Raw genomic sequence first — 18,587 nt, 5'->3', positions numbered from 1 at the left:
AGAACTTTTTTAAACAGCACTTTTTAATGATGAATGAATTATGCTTAAATTTTAAACACTGTTTTACAACTGAATCTTAAACTCAGCTTCCCTTTTAAAACTGAACAACCTAAAGATTACGACAGCGGTTGTTATATACATGGGTAAAATGTAAGGGTGTTTATTAGCCATACCTTTTCATATGTGGCTCGATCACTGTGCCACCTGGTCACAGTCTCTAACATGCAGCAAAGAAATCGCCCATATCGACTCGCTTCATTTTCTGTACAGCTTGCAACTGTGTAAATTATATCAGAGAAAACCTACAGGAAAAACGTTTGAAAAATAAAAACAAATCAATGTCAAAATTCGTTCAAAATGTTAAAAGGTTGTGTTACAGCAAATCATAATAAACTGAACAATTAGTTTATACATCTTCCCCTTTTATATTCACAATTCCAGAAACCTTTAAAGATTTTGGCTTTTGTGAAGAAACAGCACATTCATAAAGCAACAGCAACAACAAACTTTTATTCTAAAAAGCTGATTTACAATGACAGAGGAAAAAACTGTAATTATCATTACGACATAATTTCTTCAACAAAGGCTTAGCCATAGATATTACTGGGGTTAGGGGGACAGTAAGCAGAGGCGAGGCTCACAGAAACTAGAAACAGGCAGCTGACATGCTGTGACATAGGTCACATTTTTAAACCACAAATGCAGTAATTTATTATTAAGAAAAAAGCCAGAAGCAAAATTACATAAATGTGACCATACTGAAAAGCATCCCTGTTTTTATGTGTGTGCAAAGGTGTAAGCCGTTTTGTTGTTTTGTGAGGGGGTGAAGGTTAAGAATGAAGAAGAGTGTTCTACCTATTACTGACAAACATACAAACCCATATTATGAGTTAATAGATTAACTAGGGGTGCTTATTACGTGTCAGGCACTATTCAAAGTGCTTTTGTGTCTAGTGACTCATTTAATCCTCACAACAATCTTCTGAAGCAAGTACTATTACCCCAATTTACAGATAAGAAAAATGAGGCACAGGGAAGTTAAAAAACTTGCCAAAGATCACATAGCTAGAAAGTAGCAGAGCTAGGATTCAAGTTCAGGCACTTGGCTCTTGAGTTCATGCTTTTAACCACACACACAATAATACCTCTATAGCTTATAATGTTTAGCTATCTTTGTGTGAGACTTTTTTTTTTTAAAGGTTGCAATAAAAAGAACTTACTCGATCATAGCAAAGAAGTGTGGAAAAATTTGGAGTTTTCTGTTGATGTACCAATTCAACAAAACGAGCACAGTAAACAGCATCAATTGCTGAAAAAATACATCGAGGAAATATACACAGCTGTAGAAATTTTGTGATGGTCTCATTTTTGGTAGATTCTAAAAATAAGGGAAGAATATATTAAGTGGTAAACTTCTTCCTCAAGTGCCTCAAGGCCACTAAACATGACAACATATTAATTTTAGTGTAGAGAATGCTATAAAAAACCACAAACTCTATAGTTTGTAACCAAGGTCATGCCTGGGATAAGACTTTCATTTTCACTCTGTGGACATTTTTCTATCTAAAATTTCTCCAGAAATATGATTTCATACAAAAAGGTTGAATAAGCTGCCAATATTGTAGTTTATAATTAACTTCACCAGCAAACTAAATCAGTTCCTTCAGCGAACATGTGAGGTCGACTCTGCATTAATGAATAACCAAAGAACGGGATAGTGAACACGGAGTTGAAATATAAACATAATACACCTCAACACCTCGGAAGTCACAGAGGTTTGCTTTTGTAATTTAGCAGTAGCAGAAATGTTAACAAGTCCAACAACTCACTTGCTAAAAGCCAGTTGTCCTTTTCCAGTTTCAGTCTCTGTAGAACTCGCTGTACATGTTCCATCTGTTTCTTTTCTTCTTCAAGAAGCTTGTCCTGAAGGGCAGTACAACGCTCCTTCTCCTTTTTCTTTTTATTTGGAGGCTACAAAGTAGAAGTTACATACTTTTCTAACTACAGGCACATTACCTCCCTTTCTTTTCTTTTAATTAAAAAACTCAAAAAAAGAGATAAACGCTGACACTTCACATTCATTACCTCACAAGGATGTGGAGGAGTCCACCTGAATGTGCTTTCACCATCATTAAACAAATCCAAACTCTGGTCTGCCCATCAAAATGGGCTACGTTCCCAGCACGGATACTTTTAGTCTGAGGCATGGAGTCATCTCTGACTCTTCCTTTTTCATGCCAGTATCCCAAATGCTTACAAGTTTCGTGCATTCCCACTACCTCAGTACTTCTCAATGAACTACCCAAAATGCCACCTACCTGGTCTCCAGCCTAATGCCAGCCCCTTCCCCCTAACAAATGCATCCTTTGTACCACTGTCAAGAGTAATCTTTCTAAAGTACCATTTTTACCATTATCACTTCCCTGCTGAAGAATCTAGTAACAGCCCTCAATTTTATCAGTCTTCTTTTCTAACTTCAACTGCTCTACATAATCTGGCCCCATCCTAACCATTCAAATTTATCACTAAGTCCATTCAACTACAGTAAAAGTGGTCTTTTTAAACCTTAAGTTACTTCACACCTTTGCTGGAGCTCTAAAGTGGCCAATCTGTCTCCCTGTTTCCAAACCTAATCTATCTTCAAAGCCTACCCAGCTTGAGACTCACCTCTTCCATAAAGCCTTCTGCTAAAGAGCTCTCCTTCTGGCAACTCCTATCACTCTCGAAACTGGAGTCACACAGATCATTTTAAGTCGCTAACATAGTCTTCAGTTAAAAAAAAAAAAAAAAAAAAAAAGCAAACTCCTAATACCTTTTGTGTGATCAAAACCTCCATGTATTCACCAAGCCCCTGCCCTCTCCCACTGAGAGGTCACCATTAACTCAGTTAGAAAATATTATATAGCAATGATCATAGTTTTAAGGAACCTGAGTTAATACAATTTCAAGGTATGGGTACTATTGAATTAATACCATGAAATTATTGTACCTGGGCTACTAGAACAAAGACCTACCATTTCCTGATTGTCATCAATTGCTTTCATCTGGACTTTAAGCTTATTGACTTCCCGTTCATAGCTGGTGTGTGGAACTGCAAGGTCATACATTGTCAATGACCAGAACGTGGCATAGAATTGAGGGCTGATGTCATCCCAGACTTTGGAAACATGTAAGGAGACCACTGCTTCATGGACAGGAGCCATCACCATTTCACACGATGTAATGTACTTGTGAACTTTATGTTGCTGTTTACTTCCTTTTTCTGATTTTTTAAGTTCATCATACTTCGACTGGAGATAAAAATGTAAAAACAAACAACACAATTTATAGCACTGACTTTCAAAGTACAAAATCCTACGTTCCCTTTTCAAGAATCAGAAGATGACCACTCGAAACTGTTGTAGGAATTCTGATTTCTTACCAACATTTATTTTAAGATAAATGATCCCCAGAAGCTGTTCCAATCTCACTCCTGTGCTCACTAGGAGCTTCTCAGAAGATTCTTATTAAACCTGACCTGTTAAGTAAACAGTGTACGTGTGCCTCCTCCACCATCCACATCACCCACCCTACTCTCTCTTACTACTATACATCAAAGACTGAACATGTAGGGTTTCCATTCCTGCTTTTAAGATCTTCAAGGGAACCAAGTAAAGGGTCTTAACACCAGTAAAGAGGTAGAATGGAACTAGTAATAGCCAACCAGCACAGAATGTTTTATCACTACACACAGCCTCTACTGGCCGTTACAATTTGTCAATTAAGAAGCTGGATGAACATTAAGAAAGGGTATGAGAAAGTTACTACAAGACTGCTAAGTAGGGTGCCTAAGTGTTCACGTTTGGCAGTGAACGAGGGGATTCCCAGGATGCAAGAGTACAGTGCCAAATCTGGCAGAGTCCCAAGCAAACCAGGATGGTTTGCCAGCTGGTTGCCCTACTGGTAAGCTGAATAAGACTTTCTGTGAATTGATATGGTATATTAGAATTTAAAGCATTTTAGAACTGGCACTGCAGCTTTTTTAGGCCTGACTGGTTTATCCTAATTTGGAGGAGGGTCAGAGGAAGGCCATACTCTTAGTAGAAGGAAATGAAGCTGTTAGTGCAATGAGAGGGAACTACTTATCAGTTCATAGGGTATAACACCAAAGGTAAATAATAATAATAATAATAATAATAATAGTACAAAGTGTTGCTATTGTCTCATATCCTTCGATCTCTTTGGGATGAAAATTTTGTAGGGATTAGGCATCATCCCTGAAGATGTACCTAAGAGGAGATCTAAAACTCGCTTCTTCTTTATGTTAAATAAAGAAGCATTTAAATCATCACAGTTTGTGCTGAACATGGAACCCAGAACCAGAAGGTCAGACATCAAAGGCTCCACTTCCAGGGCTGCACTGTGGATTCTAAGAGGCTTGGCTCCTTAACAGTCCCACTGCCTTCCCTCTAGAGTGCCTCTCTACCCCAGGCTAACTGGATAGAAGACATAGCAAGTACTCTGTTCCAGAGGGTAACTCAAGCAGCATCTTACAATGACTAAAATTACAGAGAATCTTACGATTATTCTATAGGTAGGAAGATTTACCTCCTGTTACCCATTTTAGAGGAACATACTGAGAATTACTGAGACTACATAGGTGACAAAATTACAAAGAATATTACTTTTGAGAGAGAAGTCCCAATTACATCATAGACCTGAAAAAATAGCCGGGATAAGGAAGGGTTTTTAACCTCTGAGGGCAGGTCCTGGTGATGGTGACTAATATGAATCTATGTGGGGCAGAATGATACCTGCTAAGGTTGTAACAAAACATAGGAAAAACAGTGCTGAAACTATCTGTACAAGATAGCTTGGATACCTGATTTGGGCAAGATCCAGAACATGAATTGGGGTAAAGCCTTTCTTTCAGAACTGTGTTGCAAGGTCGGGTCTCAACAATTAAAACTGAAAATTAAGTTATAGGCATGAGGAGGCAATGATGTGGTTTGACAGCCCCCATCTCCCCAGTCCTCGGGTTCTGAATGTCATTTCTATTGCTAAACACCCACCTAGTCCCTATCTAGTTTAAAAGAAAAAAAAAAAAAAAAAAGGCTTGAGGAGGAAAGACAGCTGTACTTCATATTTAACTAGGATGAAAATTTCCTCACCTGAAGTCAGTTTAACTCCCTCTTCAAGCTGACACCCTCAGTCAAATGCAGAGGCATAACAGCTCTACATCTCAAGTCACCTGGGGCACTAAGTCCACGGACTAGAACTGATATCCACAGTTATTGCTATACTTCTAATTACTGTTCAAAAAGCTCCTGTTGGCCCAATAACCTGAACAGTGTGTGGTTGTCTGAATTGCTCCCATGAGAGCCTGCTGGTAGTCCATTTATGGAAGGGACCCAGCAAGTCCTGCAACATTCACACCCTCTCCTTGAAGGTTCTTCAAGAGAGGTCCTCACTGAAGAAGCAAAAGCAAGGCTCCCCCAGGGAAATCTGGATGTCCATCTAGTGCAACCAAAGTCTCCAAAGAACTCCCTTTCCAACTCCCTTTGTGGTCTGTCAGTAACAGACTTATCCCTGACTTGGCTGTATAGTCACCTCTATATAGTTTTTTGCTTTCCTCTGCAACCCTGATAGGGACATGACATTTCTCTTAAATGACAAAGACATAATATTTTTACACAGGCTACAGAAAAGGTAGCTATTGGTAGGAATGACCTGCTCCATTTTCTGACCTGGAAAAGTTCAGCCAACCTCAGGCAACCAGGTGTTCCTGTTTGCTAGGGTTCAATATCGCTGATTAGTGTGTTCACTTCTCAGTATAGCACAGGGCAGGTCAGAATTCCTGAGATGAAGCAATTCTCCCACCTCAGTCCTTCAAGAAATCAGGTCCCCTGTTGCATAGCTGAGACTGACCTACTGCGGGATGGGGCGACAACACAAGACATAACTATGCAAAGAGAGCATACAATTACCTGGATTGAGAGATTCTAAAGGGGGAAAAGAGACCTCATCCTACCCCTTGTCCCCTTTTCCCTTCTAGAGAATATAGCAGAAACAGCAACAGTATTGTTGCATAATGCTAATAAAGTGATAATTAAATCAATTAACAGTTGTCAGAGGGAAGTGTGACACCGCACCCGTTGATATGTAAACACTAACAGCTGATGGTCGATTACATGATCAATTAGATCCCAAATTTCTCAGTGTCTTTTCTCCATACCTCTGCTACACAACCCTGTATTCCTACTGGGAACAAAGAAGGGATCCTACTTTAAAAGAAAGGACCAAGATCTTTCCCAAAATCTGGAGTGAAAGCCATACACAGTACAGACAACAAGAAATAAAACAGAAGGGCCAGAATTCAAGCCTACACAAAGATGAAGAATATGCTTGGGCTCCAGTCAGAGTGGAGAAGTACCACAGTTTCTAAACAGAGGGCTGACCGTGGTCTAAAGGGAAAGGAAAAGTTAATTCCCCTTCTAGGTCACTGCTTTGCAGGCTAGAGTCCAGGTGGCAGACAGAAAAGAGGAGGGAGGGCAGTCTCCTCTGCCCCCAACATCCTTAGTCACTACTGGGATACTCTGCTCGGGACGGCTCTGGTTTGCTTTGTTATTTTTTTCTTTTTGGTTGTCTCATTTAGGGGGAGAGAAATAAAACAAAAGCCATGACTACTCCTTTCTGAAAAGTTACACAACACAGACTACAAGAGTTCTCAGAGTGTTTGGGGGTGGTTAAGTCTTTCTGATAGTCTCATTATTTCTCTCAAGGCAGTCTGAATGGCAAGTCAACTATCTGACAGGGATGGTGTTAACTGAGGAAATAGGATTCTGAATTCGACAGGGGTGTTTCACAGAATGACATACCATATTTTCCTGCATCAGAATCAACTAGTGCTTATTAAAAAAAAAAAAAAATAGAAATTCCCAGGTACTATTCAAGTTACTCAATTAGAATCTGGGGACACAGGATTGAGTTTCTAGGATGCTTCATCGGTGACTCTCATCTACACTAATGTCTAGGCTATAGTTAGTTTTAAAGGACTCATAAGACATCAACCTGGACAACTGGTGGCCCAGTAACAGTAAAATTATAACACCAGTGAGACTTACTTTTAGAGGAAACATTTTCATTGTGCACTGCTCAAAGATGAGTGTTAACAAAAAAGTAACTCTCCAAGGGGCGCCTGCGTGGCTCAGTTGGGTTGAGCATCCAACTCTTGGTTTCGGCTCAGGTCATGATCTCATGGTTCATGGGATTGAGCCCAGCACTGGGCTCTGTGCTGACAGTGTGGAGTCTGTCTGGGATTTTCTCTCACCTCTCTCTCTGTCCCTCCCCCACTTGCATTCATTATCTGTCTCTCTCAAAATAAATAAACTTAAGAGTCTCCAAGAGACATATAATCTATATCTATGTCAAACTAAAACACATTTATAATTAAGAACTACTTTGGAATCATTCTTGAATGGCAGCAAAGACACTTACACTTACCGAAATGTGGTGTGCATACATTGGCCTAGACAGGAAAAATGCTGCATCATGGGGTGTATGAAATTCGTTACAGAGCACATCAATTGAAGGCACTCGCTTTATATAATCTTCTGTGCTTAGATTAGATGCTAAAAACCCACCAAACTGTACCAGGGTATCATGACACTAAATTTAAAAAATAAGACAAAAAACACAAATGTGCTACCACTTTACAAAACCAACATAGAAAATTTTCCAAAATGATTACGATGTCATTTTAACAATATTTTTTAATAAAGAATTCAAATTTTATAACTTAAAAGAACTATAAAGACAATCTATACACTATCATGTAATCATATTACCACAAAAGATACCGAAGCCCTGAAAAGTTCATCAATCTAAGACCTGAATGTTCAACCAGATCTCAAGTTCCAAGCTATTATTTCATCACTTTTAGTAGAATATATTTACCCTACATCACATACAACAGTTTTATATATACAGAATTTCCTTGCCCTTAAAAGAGGAAAACTTTATTTATAAAATATATGTGATCATTTTTTCCCTTGTAATACAGTTGGTGATAAACACATTTTGTAGGCTAATCACAGGTTTTGGTGCTTAATATTTATAGAACCATTTTATAAACATCACATCTACTTTGTTCCAATTGCAATTCCAGATTTCCAGAGATCAAGAAAGATCTGAGAGCAAATAACTTGAAGTTAACTATTTAAACTGAAAATCTTATACACATGATTACATTTCCTAGAGCCTTCTCTTAAATACCATAATTTGCACGGAAATCGCCCCTATTTCAAGAATGTCTATTTTACATTAGAGCTGTTTCACACTCCTATGAGGTGCAAATGACATTTTAAAATTTCCATCACATTCTGGGACATCTGGGTGGCTCAGTCGGTTAAGCATCTGACTCTTTGATTTTGGCTCAGGTCATGATCTCACAGTTCCTGAGACAGCCCTGCGTTGGGCTCTGTGCTGACAGTGCAGAGGCTGCTTAGGGTTCTCTCCCTCTCTCTCTGTCTGTCCCCTTCTTGTGCTCTCTCTCAAAATAAACAAACATTTAAAAATAAAAAATAAATAATGAAAATTATATCACATTCCATATTTTCCACTATCAGGATGAAAAAGAAATCCACATAAACACAAAAGCCACCTTAACTTGCCTGATCATAGAGTTTTCCCACAAGTTTCAAATGTTTCTCTCCACCTTCCTGGAAGATTACCCCATTCCTCTGCTGAGCCATAAGCAAACAGAGAGGAAGAGCAAGATCATGGTCCAATAGTGCATCTTTTAATCTCTGGGACGATTTTTTAGTGTTTCTGATCTGGCCAAAATAACCACCCTGCACAAAAGAGGACATATATTTACCAGCGCATACTACGTAACACATGCTATCTGATATGGGAAAGGGAAAAAAAAAAAAAAAACCACACAGAAGAGGTTCAGTTACAATCCTAAAGATAAAAAACTTACTTTATATTCCTTCCCTCTCTTCACAAATTTATTTAGTGACACAACTGCTGATTACGGTCACTGGTTTAGAGATAACTGTCAATTGACTTTAAACTTCTGCATTTTTTCCATTTTCTACTTAGCATGTCCCTTATAAAGGATTATTCTTTATTCAGTGTGGAACAGATCCAACAACAGAGTAACTATGTTCAGATTAACACCAGTTAAGATATCAAGGACCACAGAACACTTGGTATTTACTTCCTTTACAGATGCATTACTGTCTTTTATACTTTGTTTCAGCTGTTTGAAATGGCTAAAATAACTAGTATATCTCAATTTTTAAAACGGAGATGAGGTCAGTCATGAAAGGAGGGTTATGCACGGCTTTGACATTTGGCTTTGTGTACTTCCATGCTGTCTGGATTTTTAGTATGAGTATTCATATATTTTGAATTTAAAAAGTCCATAAAGAAACCGAGCAACTCTCACCTCAGCTTTTAGTTGCTCTCCACCAGTCATGGCCTCTAGCTGCTCCATCGTCATTTCCTCTGTAATTTCTATTCCTGCCATTTTTTGTACCACTTCTTTCAATATAAGCAGGTCAAAACTATTCAGAAAAAATAAGAACCAGTCTAGAGTTGAAACTTCAAACATAAAACTGACATTATACTTAACATGCTGAGAATCCCTAAATTATTTGTATGTCAATATGGAGGGGAAGGAGGCTAAAGTGGTTTTTAAGGAAAAACTGCATTCCTAGAACCATACTGAACAATATTTGAGGCATGTAATATGTTTATGTTTACTTTAATGTTTTCCTCAGGAATACTCTCAAACTTACAGATAGTATGTAAAGGTAAAAAAATAGTACAAAGCACTGCCATATACCCTTTACCCTGACTTTACCTATTAACATTTTTACTTCTTTCCCTTTATCATTTGTGTTTTCTCTGCCTTCCTCTACACACACACACACACACACACACACACACTTTTTTGAACCATCTGAGAGTAACTTATTGAGTAAGTAACATCACTTTTCAAGGCACCTTTTACCCCTAAAATTCCTAAAAATGTATTTCCAAGAATGTAACTATTCTCTTATATAACCAGAGCGTGGTTATCAACCTTAGTAAATCTAACACTGATACAGTACTTTATAGTTCATATCTTATTTTTTATCAGTTGACCCAACAGCTCTTCACAGTACTTTTAAATGTTTTTTTTATTTCTTTTTAAATTCAAGTATAATTAACATACAGTTTATATCAGTTTTACTCATACAATATAATGATTCAACAGTGCTATATATTACTCAGTGCTCATCACGGTAAGTATACTCTTAATCCCCTTCACTTCTTCACAGCATTTTTTTATCCTCCAGTACCAGGTGGCCAATATATATATTTGATGGTATAGAGCCATCTCTCTAAATGATCACACACACTTGGAAAGAATGGAGTGAGGGAGAGGAGAAAGAAAAAAAAGGAAGGGAATGAAGTTCCAAGTTGTAGTGTATGAGCCTGCCTAAGATGACAGCCTTAAAAACATTTGTTATTGTGCCAATAGTTACTCATTTTAATTCTCAAAATTTGGGACTATCAATGGAAATAACAACATAAGACTTTCAAGATCTTCTTTAATTAGTTATGTAATGAAGATTAAGTAGAAACCTTCTTTCCTACAAAACAAATACAGATGTTTTCCCAAACGTAAAGCTAGACATACCCAAGACACAAAAAACGATAAAAGGCACAGTTTTTGAAGAGTCTTATTGAGTGCTTACACTCTCAACTTTCTTGCCTTCCCTAAACATAGGTTTTGAAAACAAGAGAGCCCTCCATGCAAATTAGTATGCAACAAGTACTAATGAAATATTTTAATTTTCCTTTAAGCTATCTTTTAATTAAAAACTATATTCACAGTACAGAAAACTGAGTTACAGACTTAAAAATAACATTATATTCTCCTGGCCCATAGACACAGAAGAGTAAAATGTATAGGATTGGTGGACAGATGCGCGGAGTGTGATGTGCTGACAAAACCCTAAATCCAAAATAAGAATCTATCAAGAATCACTTAGGTAATACTTGTGTAGAACAGCAGATAGCTTTTAAAACTTTTGTTTGCTTTCTACCAGAAAGTTTTCAGGAACAATTTCCAGTTCTTCGATTCTAGTACATCTACTGCTGAAGGGGTTTAATATACATACTAATTTCAACTCTAAGCAGTGCTATGGGTCCAGAATAAAACAATAAAACTCAGTATTCATAAAGAAAAAAGGATACTACCCGAAAGGTATGTAAGCTGTACGTAATCTCTGAAGTTCATATTTTTAAAAAAAAAAAACTTTTGTCTTAAAAATACTATATACACCCTCAAAATAAATATGTTCCTACCATATGCTTAATGTAAAGGTCAATTACTGTCCAGCAGCATAATCAGTAAGGTTTTAAGAGGATTTACAATATACCATATTAACTAACCACTTATTCAAGAACCTAATAAGGTAGTCAAAATGAACTGTCTTCTTAATGAATTACATATGTAGCGAAATATTACATTTCTTTCTGTAAATAAGTGTTTATATATGAAATTACAATTTCTTTTAATTAAAGAATTCCATATATATAAGTGAGCAACTATTCTACTTAAGCCTACAACCAACAGTTTTTCAGGATAATAGCAATCTCAATATCCCAATACCACCAGAAGTACTCTAATTACTGAATTTCATTTACATATAATTTGCTATGAATACCTTTTGCCTGCCTTTAGCTGATTAGCCACATATTGAAGAAGACCAGCAAGATCAATTGGATATTTACGAAAAACTGCACCACAGAAACTAGCCAGACCTATATGAAATAAAAAAATAGGGCTTTTAAAAAACAGTTCATAAAACAAAACAAAACAAAAAAACCCCACAATATTAAGTGCCATTTCTCGACTAACTCAATCTCTAAAACAAAATGAGCTAGGAATACTTGTATTGCTGATGCCATTGAATGGAGTTTTAGAATTATTAACAGCTAGCTAATATCTACTAAGCATACATATGTGAAACACTGTACTAATAAGCATGTTACGTTATTTATCTCATTTAATTTTTGTAATAATCATCTCAGGTTGTTTATCAACCTATCAATGCGGAACATGTCACATAGTTGATATGAGGTAACAAAATGATTCAAACCTATATGGCCTGATTCCAGACCCTATTAGGCCACAACTATTAATCAGGCCACAACAAAATCTTGCAGATCACTCAGTAAATCTGAATGATCAACAAAACACCTGCCTCTCAAATGTTTGAGTCACACACACAAAAAATCTCTTTTTATCTAGAACCATGCTACTAGTTGTGGAGAGGCAAGCAAACAGGTAAAGCATTGCCAGACCAAGAAGCAAACAAAAGATCAATTTTTACCAATAGCTCTGATCACATCATGAGTAGGGAGAAAACCCCAGTCAAGACAAGAGGAGGAGATCCCAGTAAAAATCAAGTGATCTGTAGCTTTTTCAACAATTATTTCTTGAGGATAATGGACAAAACAAGTCCTGCCCTCGAGGAGCTTACAGTCTAATGAGGGATACAGAAAAGTAAACTGAAATAACTATGATGAATAAAAGGTTCCATGGAAATACAGAAACGGGGCACCTTAATTCTGACTTTTGGGTAGGAACATTACCAGGGAAAGCTTTCTGAACAAAAGTGACCTCTAAGCTGAAATCTAATGAATAAGTAAATAAGTAGAAGACGTGGTAGAGGAAATGAGGCGGCATGGAAGGGTATTTCAAGTAGGGGCAATAATGTGCAAAAAGGCCATGGAAAGTACAAGTTCAGTGTTAATGGAACCTAGAATATTGGGGAGGGGCAAAAGATGAGGCTAATACACTGAGTAAGGACTTGATTCCAAAAGAACTTACTTATATGACTTAATCCAGATTTCAGACTTTAAAGGGCAATGGGGAGCTACAAGATTCAGCTATCAAACATGATGGGCTGAAAGAAAAGGGAACTCACAGCTAGAAACCAAAAGCACAAGAAATTTTTTTTTAAAAACGTTAGTGTTTTTTGTTAACAATCAAGTTTTTGTTCTTTTAAGATGACTGAAAAACCAGGATGGAAAGGATAGAAAGGAGAATAGTTACCTTAAGATTAATTCCACTAAAATAATAGAAGGGAATTTTCATCTCCCTAGTAAATGCAAATTCTATCATAGCCAATACTGGACTTTTGAGTTGAAAAATGAGTAAGTACTACATGAACTTCCTTACACAGCCAAAGACTTGGACGCTCTGAAAACAAGCCAAGTGGCTAAGTTTTCTCAACACCTCTTGACAAATAGGCTCTTAGAGTGGGTAACAGAATATATAAATGGCAATTATAACAGATGAAAATTTCATCCATGGAAAAATAAAAATACTTACTCTGAAGCCAGCTTGAGATGGTTGTGTCGTCGTGTTTCATTCTCTCCTTTTCCGGATTAGCTAAAGCTTCAATGATACAATCTTTCATACATTAAGGAAAAATTTTAAGCCACTATATCTCTAATGAAGACCCTTAAAACAACAACAAAATACCACATCTTGAAAAACAATTGTTACTCTCGAATGCTGAGAACTGAGGACTGATGGGTATGGGGGTGGACAGGAAGGGGGGTGATGGGCATGGAGGAGGGCATTTGTGGGGATGAGCACTGGGTGTTATATGGAAACCAACGTGACAATAAACCATTAAAAAAATTGTTAGCTTCAAGTTATTATAAATCATTGAAAATTACACTCACTGTAGTACCAATTTTTCTTCTTTAGCAGCTTTTCCATCTTTCAGCAAGACGGACAGATTTCACCTATTTCATGATGTTTAGTAAACTTAACATTGTTCTCTCCCTATATATAACGCAGACATGTATACACAAACTTCTGACTGACCAACCGTCAGATCAGCTAACTCAATCAACCTCATATGGCTACTAATGGAACTTACAGTGAAAAAACATAATGAAAATAAAATGTTCACCATTAAGATCTATGAAATGTGAAATCTATGTGTTAGTTCGCTTAAAAGGATACAGGCCAAAACATCATAATTCAAAGAAGTGAGGTATTTCAATGAATCTACTACAGGTGTTATTAAGTTATCATATTTCTGTATTTGTGACAAGATCTAGAAGATAACAGGAAAGAATAGATGGCATTAACTCATCAAAGGAGAACTTCAGTACTAAATTATGGCTATACGTTTTGTTTTTCAAAAGAAACAATGCTTAAAGTAGCTTCCTTCTATTTTGTATTTATATAAAACCTACTATTCCATTTCTTTAGAAAATATTATCATAAAGTACATTTTCCAATTGGGAAATAATTCCAGGAATGTAACTTCAATTTTGGAATGATATCATTTAGAAATCTCCTTCTAAATATGAAAGTGTCATGCCTGAATAAAATGCTATTCAAATGTTTCTAACAACTAAAGTCATTTATAATGCATCTCTTTATTAATATTTCTCTAAATCAACATATGGTAAATAAGACTATATTAGACTATTTATAAGAGCAGCATTATTATATATTACCAAAACATTAGACCAATATGTTAAATATATTGTATGCTGTTTTGGTTTCAGATTATACCATGTCTCATTTGCTAAAGATTTTTTTCCCCTAAAACTATGAAACATTTTTAGTATATGTGCTGCCGAAGCGAGCACCTATGAAACATTTTTAAAACTTCATCATTCCATTTCCACTTGTCCTGATTTAAAGACAACAAAAAGAAAAATCCCTTAAAACAATATTAACCTCAAAACATACATAATCAAACAAAATGGTTGGATTGCTGTGGCTCAACTTCCCAATTTGTCTTCCAGAAGGCTTCACATTTTCCTTGGTTAGACGCCTACAAGGGGAGAAAAAAGATGGCACAGATCATCTTAATTAAGTCATTTCCCTCATAATGTTGATAGCTTTGTTAATATCATAGGAACAAAAAAACCCATAATTCTTTCCCAAGTATCTAAAATGGATCTATGTAATAAATACATACATACATAAATTAGAATAAAATGGATCTGTGTAAACAACCAAATTCTTCATATACTTTACTGCAGGCCTTAGGTTATTTTGATTAGGCATTGAAGCAAAGAATATTAAGATTTTGTACTGATGCTTAACATTTATAATACACATTCCCATTTTATAATAGTTGTCTAATAAGCAAAATCTCCTAATGTATTCTACAAATACATAAAACTCTTCTTGTAGAAAATCAGAACTATTTTAGATTTAGACAGGCTCATTTATCAGTTTAGGGATTAAAATATATAATTTAGCGTAATGCAATGAAATATCTCATACCATCTGTTTCAGTTACCCTAACAGAGTGATAGCTAATGCTGCATTCCTTGATATAGGAAGTTCTCTGGTTTTCATATAAATAATTTTTGAAAGCAAACCAATTTCTGGAAAATCAATTCTATTCCTTTTCTTCCTCTTTAATTCTTCCTCTGCTCAGTATTCTTTTACTAACATTCTAGAAAACTTACATCTATGAAATACTTACAGCTCAAAATTACTACATGGCATCTTAAATTTTTCTGACATTACATAATAAATCTATAAACTTAAAGCGGCACCTGGGTAGCTCAGGGGTTAAGCAGCCGACTCTTGATTTCGGCTCAGGTCATGATCTCACGGTCCTAGGATCGAGCCCCACGTTGGGCTGTGTGCTGAGAGTGAAGCCTGCTTCAGATTCTCTCTCCCCACTCTCTCTCTGCCCCTCCCCTGTTTGCACTCTCTCTTTTTCTCTCTCAAAATAAATAAACTTTAAAAACAAACCTAGAAACTGAAAAAAGCTGACAACTGAAAGTTTTCTAGAATGAAAATACAGTATGATGGAGCAAATAGTGACTTCAGTTGATAGTTCAAAGAATGGAACAATTACGGAAATAACAAAATTAATTACCTTAAGAAGTTTCTTATGACAAAACTGACCCAACAATAAAAATTATTTCATCATCAACTGCTTCCCTTTCCCATTCTCCATGGCCCAGTTTCCCTTTTCCCCCACAGGAAAGAGAGACCTATCAAGTTTTAAACTTGGCTTATACTCTGCTCCACCCTCAAACTCACTACCACCTGTCCTTACTTCTGACCCTACTATTTCAAGTGGTCATCCTACTTGCCAAAGCAAACCCTCTTCTCTATACTTTTTATCCCATTCCCTTCTGCCTCCACCCTGAAGGGAAAAACAAACAAAAATAAAAGGGAGTTTTCTTATGTCTCTCCCTCAAGCTACCATGGTGCCTGGCATATGGAACACAATCAGTGAGCATTTGTGGAATGAATTACTGAATGCCTTACAGCAAATTTGTTTTTTAAACAGTAATCAAAATTTGTGAAATTCTGCAAGTAATAAATTAATACATTCCGCTCCCCGCATACAAAGTTCAATCAATACCAAAATCATATTGTTCAAGCCTGGTGAAATAGTTACAACTAACAAATAACAACAAAAATCCAAGTAGATCAAAAATTCTACACATATCCTTCTGTGATAAATATTTTTATTAGCCAATTCATTCATATTAAAGTCTTCTATGACAGGCAAAGAGCTAAGCACTAGGAATACAAGGCTGAATAACAGCTCCTGCTCTCAAGCTGTGCCCAGCTGGGGAGACAAATTCAACCTATTTTTTACATCTTACATTCTCTAATAAATACAGCAAATTATAGAACAGTACTAATTATATGCTATCAACAGCACAAAAAGGGAGAACAGGATCTTTGTATTCACCTGTATACACAAAAAAATATCTGGAAGGATAAATAATAAAGTAAACTGGCTCCTTTTTTCCTTTAGGAGGACTGAGTGGATGGGAGATAGGGTGAGAGACTTTCTACTATCTACCTTTTTGTACTTATTGAAATTTGAACCACGTGAACATATAAACTCTTCAAACCATTAGATAATTAGATAAAAGACAAGTAATCCTAGCAATGTATCTATGTGGTATGACAGCATCACATGCCCATGGGACAGTGGTGGTGCAAACAAACAACAGCTGATTGTGCTTGGCAGCATGTGCTACAGAAGGCTTCATGAGATGGTTAACACTGGAGCCCACCCTCCGAGGATGAGTTCACCAGTTGGAGAGAGGAAAATGAAGTAAGGGAAAACCTGTACAAACAAAAGAAACAAAATATGCGAAGATAAAGAAGACCACAGCACACTGAGGGAAACTTAACTGGACTCAATACAGTTAGAGGTAGAACTGGCAGGGAAGAGGTTGGAAATGGGGAGGGACAGATCACAAAAGATGTCTCACATCACTATGCCATAAAGGTGGACACATCATAACCTGCAGGCAATGGCTAGTCACCAAAGGATCTCGAAGAAACAATAAATACAAGGCACCATAATACTCCAGATAAGAGAAGTAAGTTATAGTGGCAGAAGAGAGTGGAAGGGACAGATTCTAGAAATTTGGTAAGATTTAATACATAGTTGATCCTTGAACAACATGGAGATTAGGGGCAATAACCCCCAACACAGTCGAAAAATCTGTGTATAATTTTTAACTCCCCCAAACCTTAACTACTAATAACAGCCAACTGTTGACCAGAAGCTTTACCAGTAACATAAAGAGCCAATTAACACATATTCTGTGTATGTATTATATACTGTATTCTTACAATAAACTAAAGACAATGTTATTAAGAAAATCGTAAGGGAAACACATTTACAGTACTGTACTGTATTTATCAATACCGTTAAGTTTACATCATCTATTTACAAGATGAAGTCTGTCAGTACCTACATCAGTATTGTATGATACAAAACACCTTAGATGTATGTATTACTAACACTAGACATCAAAAATGAAAAGATGAGGTGAAAAAGAAATTCGTATTCATTTACAGGTATGTATGATTCAAGCATTGATAACGAAACAGCAGCAATACAATTGCTTTAGGACAGCCTAGTATAATCGATCCAATTGTTTCCCAGTAGCCTACATACACACTAATGAATGAATTGTTATAAAATTTTAATGGCATACAGCATTACAGTCATAGTCATAATACAGTATTGGAAACACTGTTACATTTTTTAAAAAAACCACTTACCTATGATGATAGGCTGATATGCAGTTTGTCCAATTACAAGAGAAAGGCATAATAATAATAGTAATAATTATTATTACCGTACATAATAATTGTACGGTAATACGATTCTTTGAAAGCAAAGTTGTAAAACAGTAAGAAAACAAAACACATTACTAATGCTGTTAAATATCATTCACTTTATGCCTATGTAAGGACAGGCTATCCACTTCCATACAAGTCTTGCACACAATGTCCTACATGATGAGGAGGAGAACAGAAAAACGTCTCTTACAGTTCTTCCCACAGGGTTAGACTTTCATACGAAGATGCACACAAACACAAACATACAGGTGTGTTTCTTAACTGAATCACAGGATGATTATTTACTATTCATTAAGTGGAAGTGGATCATCATAAAGTCTTCATTCTTGCTGCCTTCGCACTGAGGAGGTTGAAGATGAGGAGAAAGAGGAACGGCTGCCATTCTTGCTCTCTCAGGGATGGCAGAGTGGAAGAGGCAGAGGAGGTG

General features: G+C 36.5%; 1 protein-coding gene across 7 annotated transcripts in view; it reads right to left on the bottom strand.

Annotated features, from left to right (window-relative positions):
* Positions 1–18,587, bottom strand: part of THOC2 (THO complex 2) — a 110,412-nt gene that overhangs the window by 19,685 nt on the left and 72,140 nt on the right. For 4 of the 7 annotated variants that reach the window (XR_005529587.1, XM_039238800.1, XM_039238803.1 and 1 more), the window contains exons 16-26: positions 14,753–14,849; positions 14,024–14,117; positions 13,379–13,459; positions 11,706–11,802; positions 9,434–9,551; positions 8,652–8,831; positions 7,483–7,647; positions 3,015–3,290; positions 1,830–1,971; positions 1,221–1,378; positions 174–302 (exon numbers count right to left, since the gene is read on the bottom strand). Coding sequence is in view for 6 of the 7 variants with exons in the window: in XM_039238800.1 (XP_039094731.1) it covers positions 174–302; positions 1,221–1,378; positions 1,830–1,971; positions 3,015–3,290; positions 7,483–7,647; positions 8,652–8,831; positions 9,434–9,551; positions 11,706–11,802; positions 13,379–13,459; positions 14,024–14,117; positions 14,753–14,849 (1,537 nt within the window). In the remaining variant the exon portion in view is untranslated. The remainder of the gene's footprint in view (positions 1–173; positions 303–1,220; positions 1,379–1,829; positions 1,972–3,014; positions 3,291–7,482; positions 7,648–8,651; positions 8,832–9,433; positions 9,552–11,705; positions 11,803–13,378; positions 13,460–14,023; positions 14,118–14,752; positions 14,850–18,587) is intronic. The other 3 variants (XM_039238802.1, XM_039238804.1, XM_039238805.1) reach the window with 1 other exon arrangement.

The sequence above is a fragment of the Hyaena hyaena genome, unplaced genomic scaffold (genome assembly GCF_003009895.1).
Source record: "Hyaena hyaena isolate Hyena2069 unplaced genomic scaffold, ASM300989v1 scaffold_147, whole genome shotgun sequence".
NCBI lineage: Eukaryota > Metazoa > Chordata > Mammalia > Carnivora > Hyaenidae > Hyaena > Hyaena hyaena.
The sequence above is the reverse complement of the archived record's forward strand: the minus strand, read 5'-3'. Positions and strand labels throughout refer to the sequence as shown.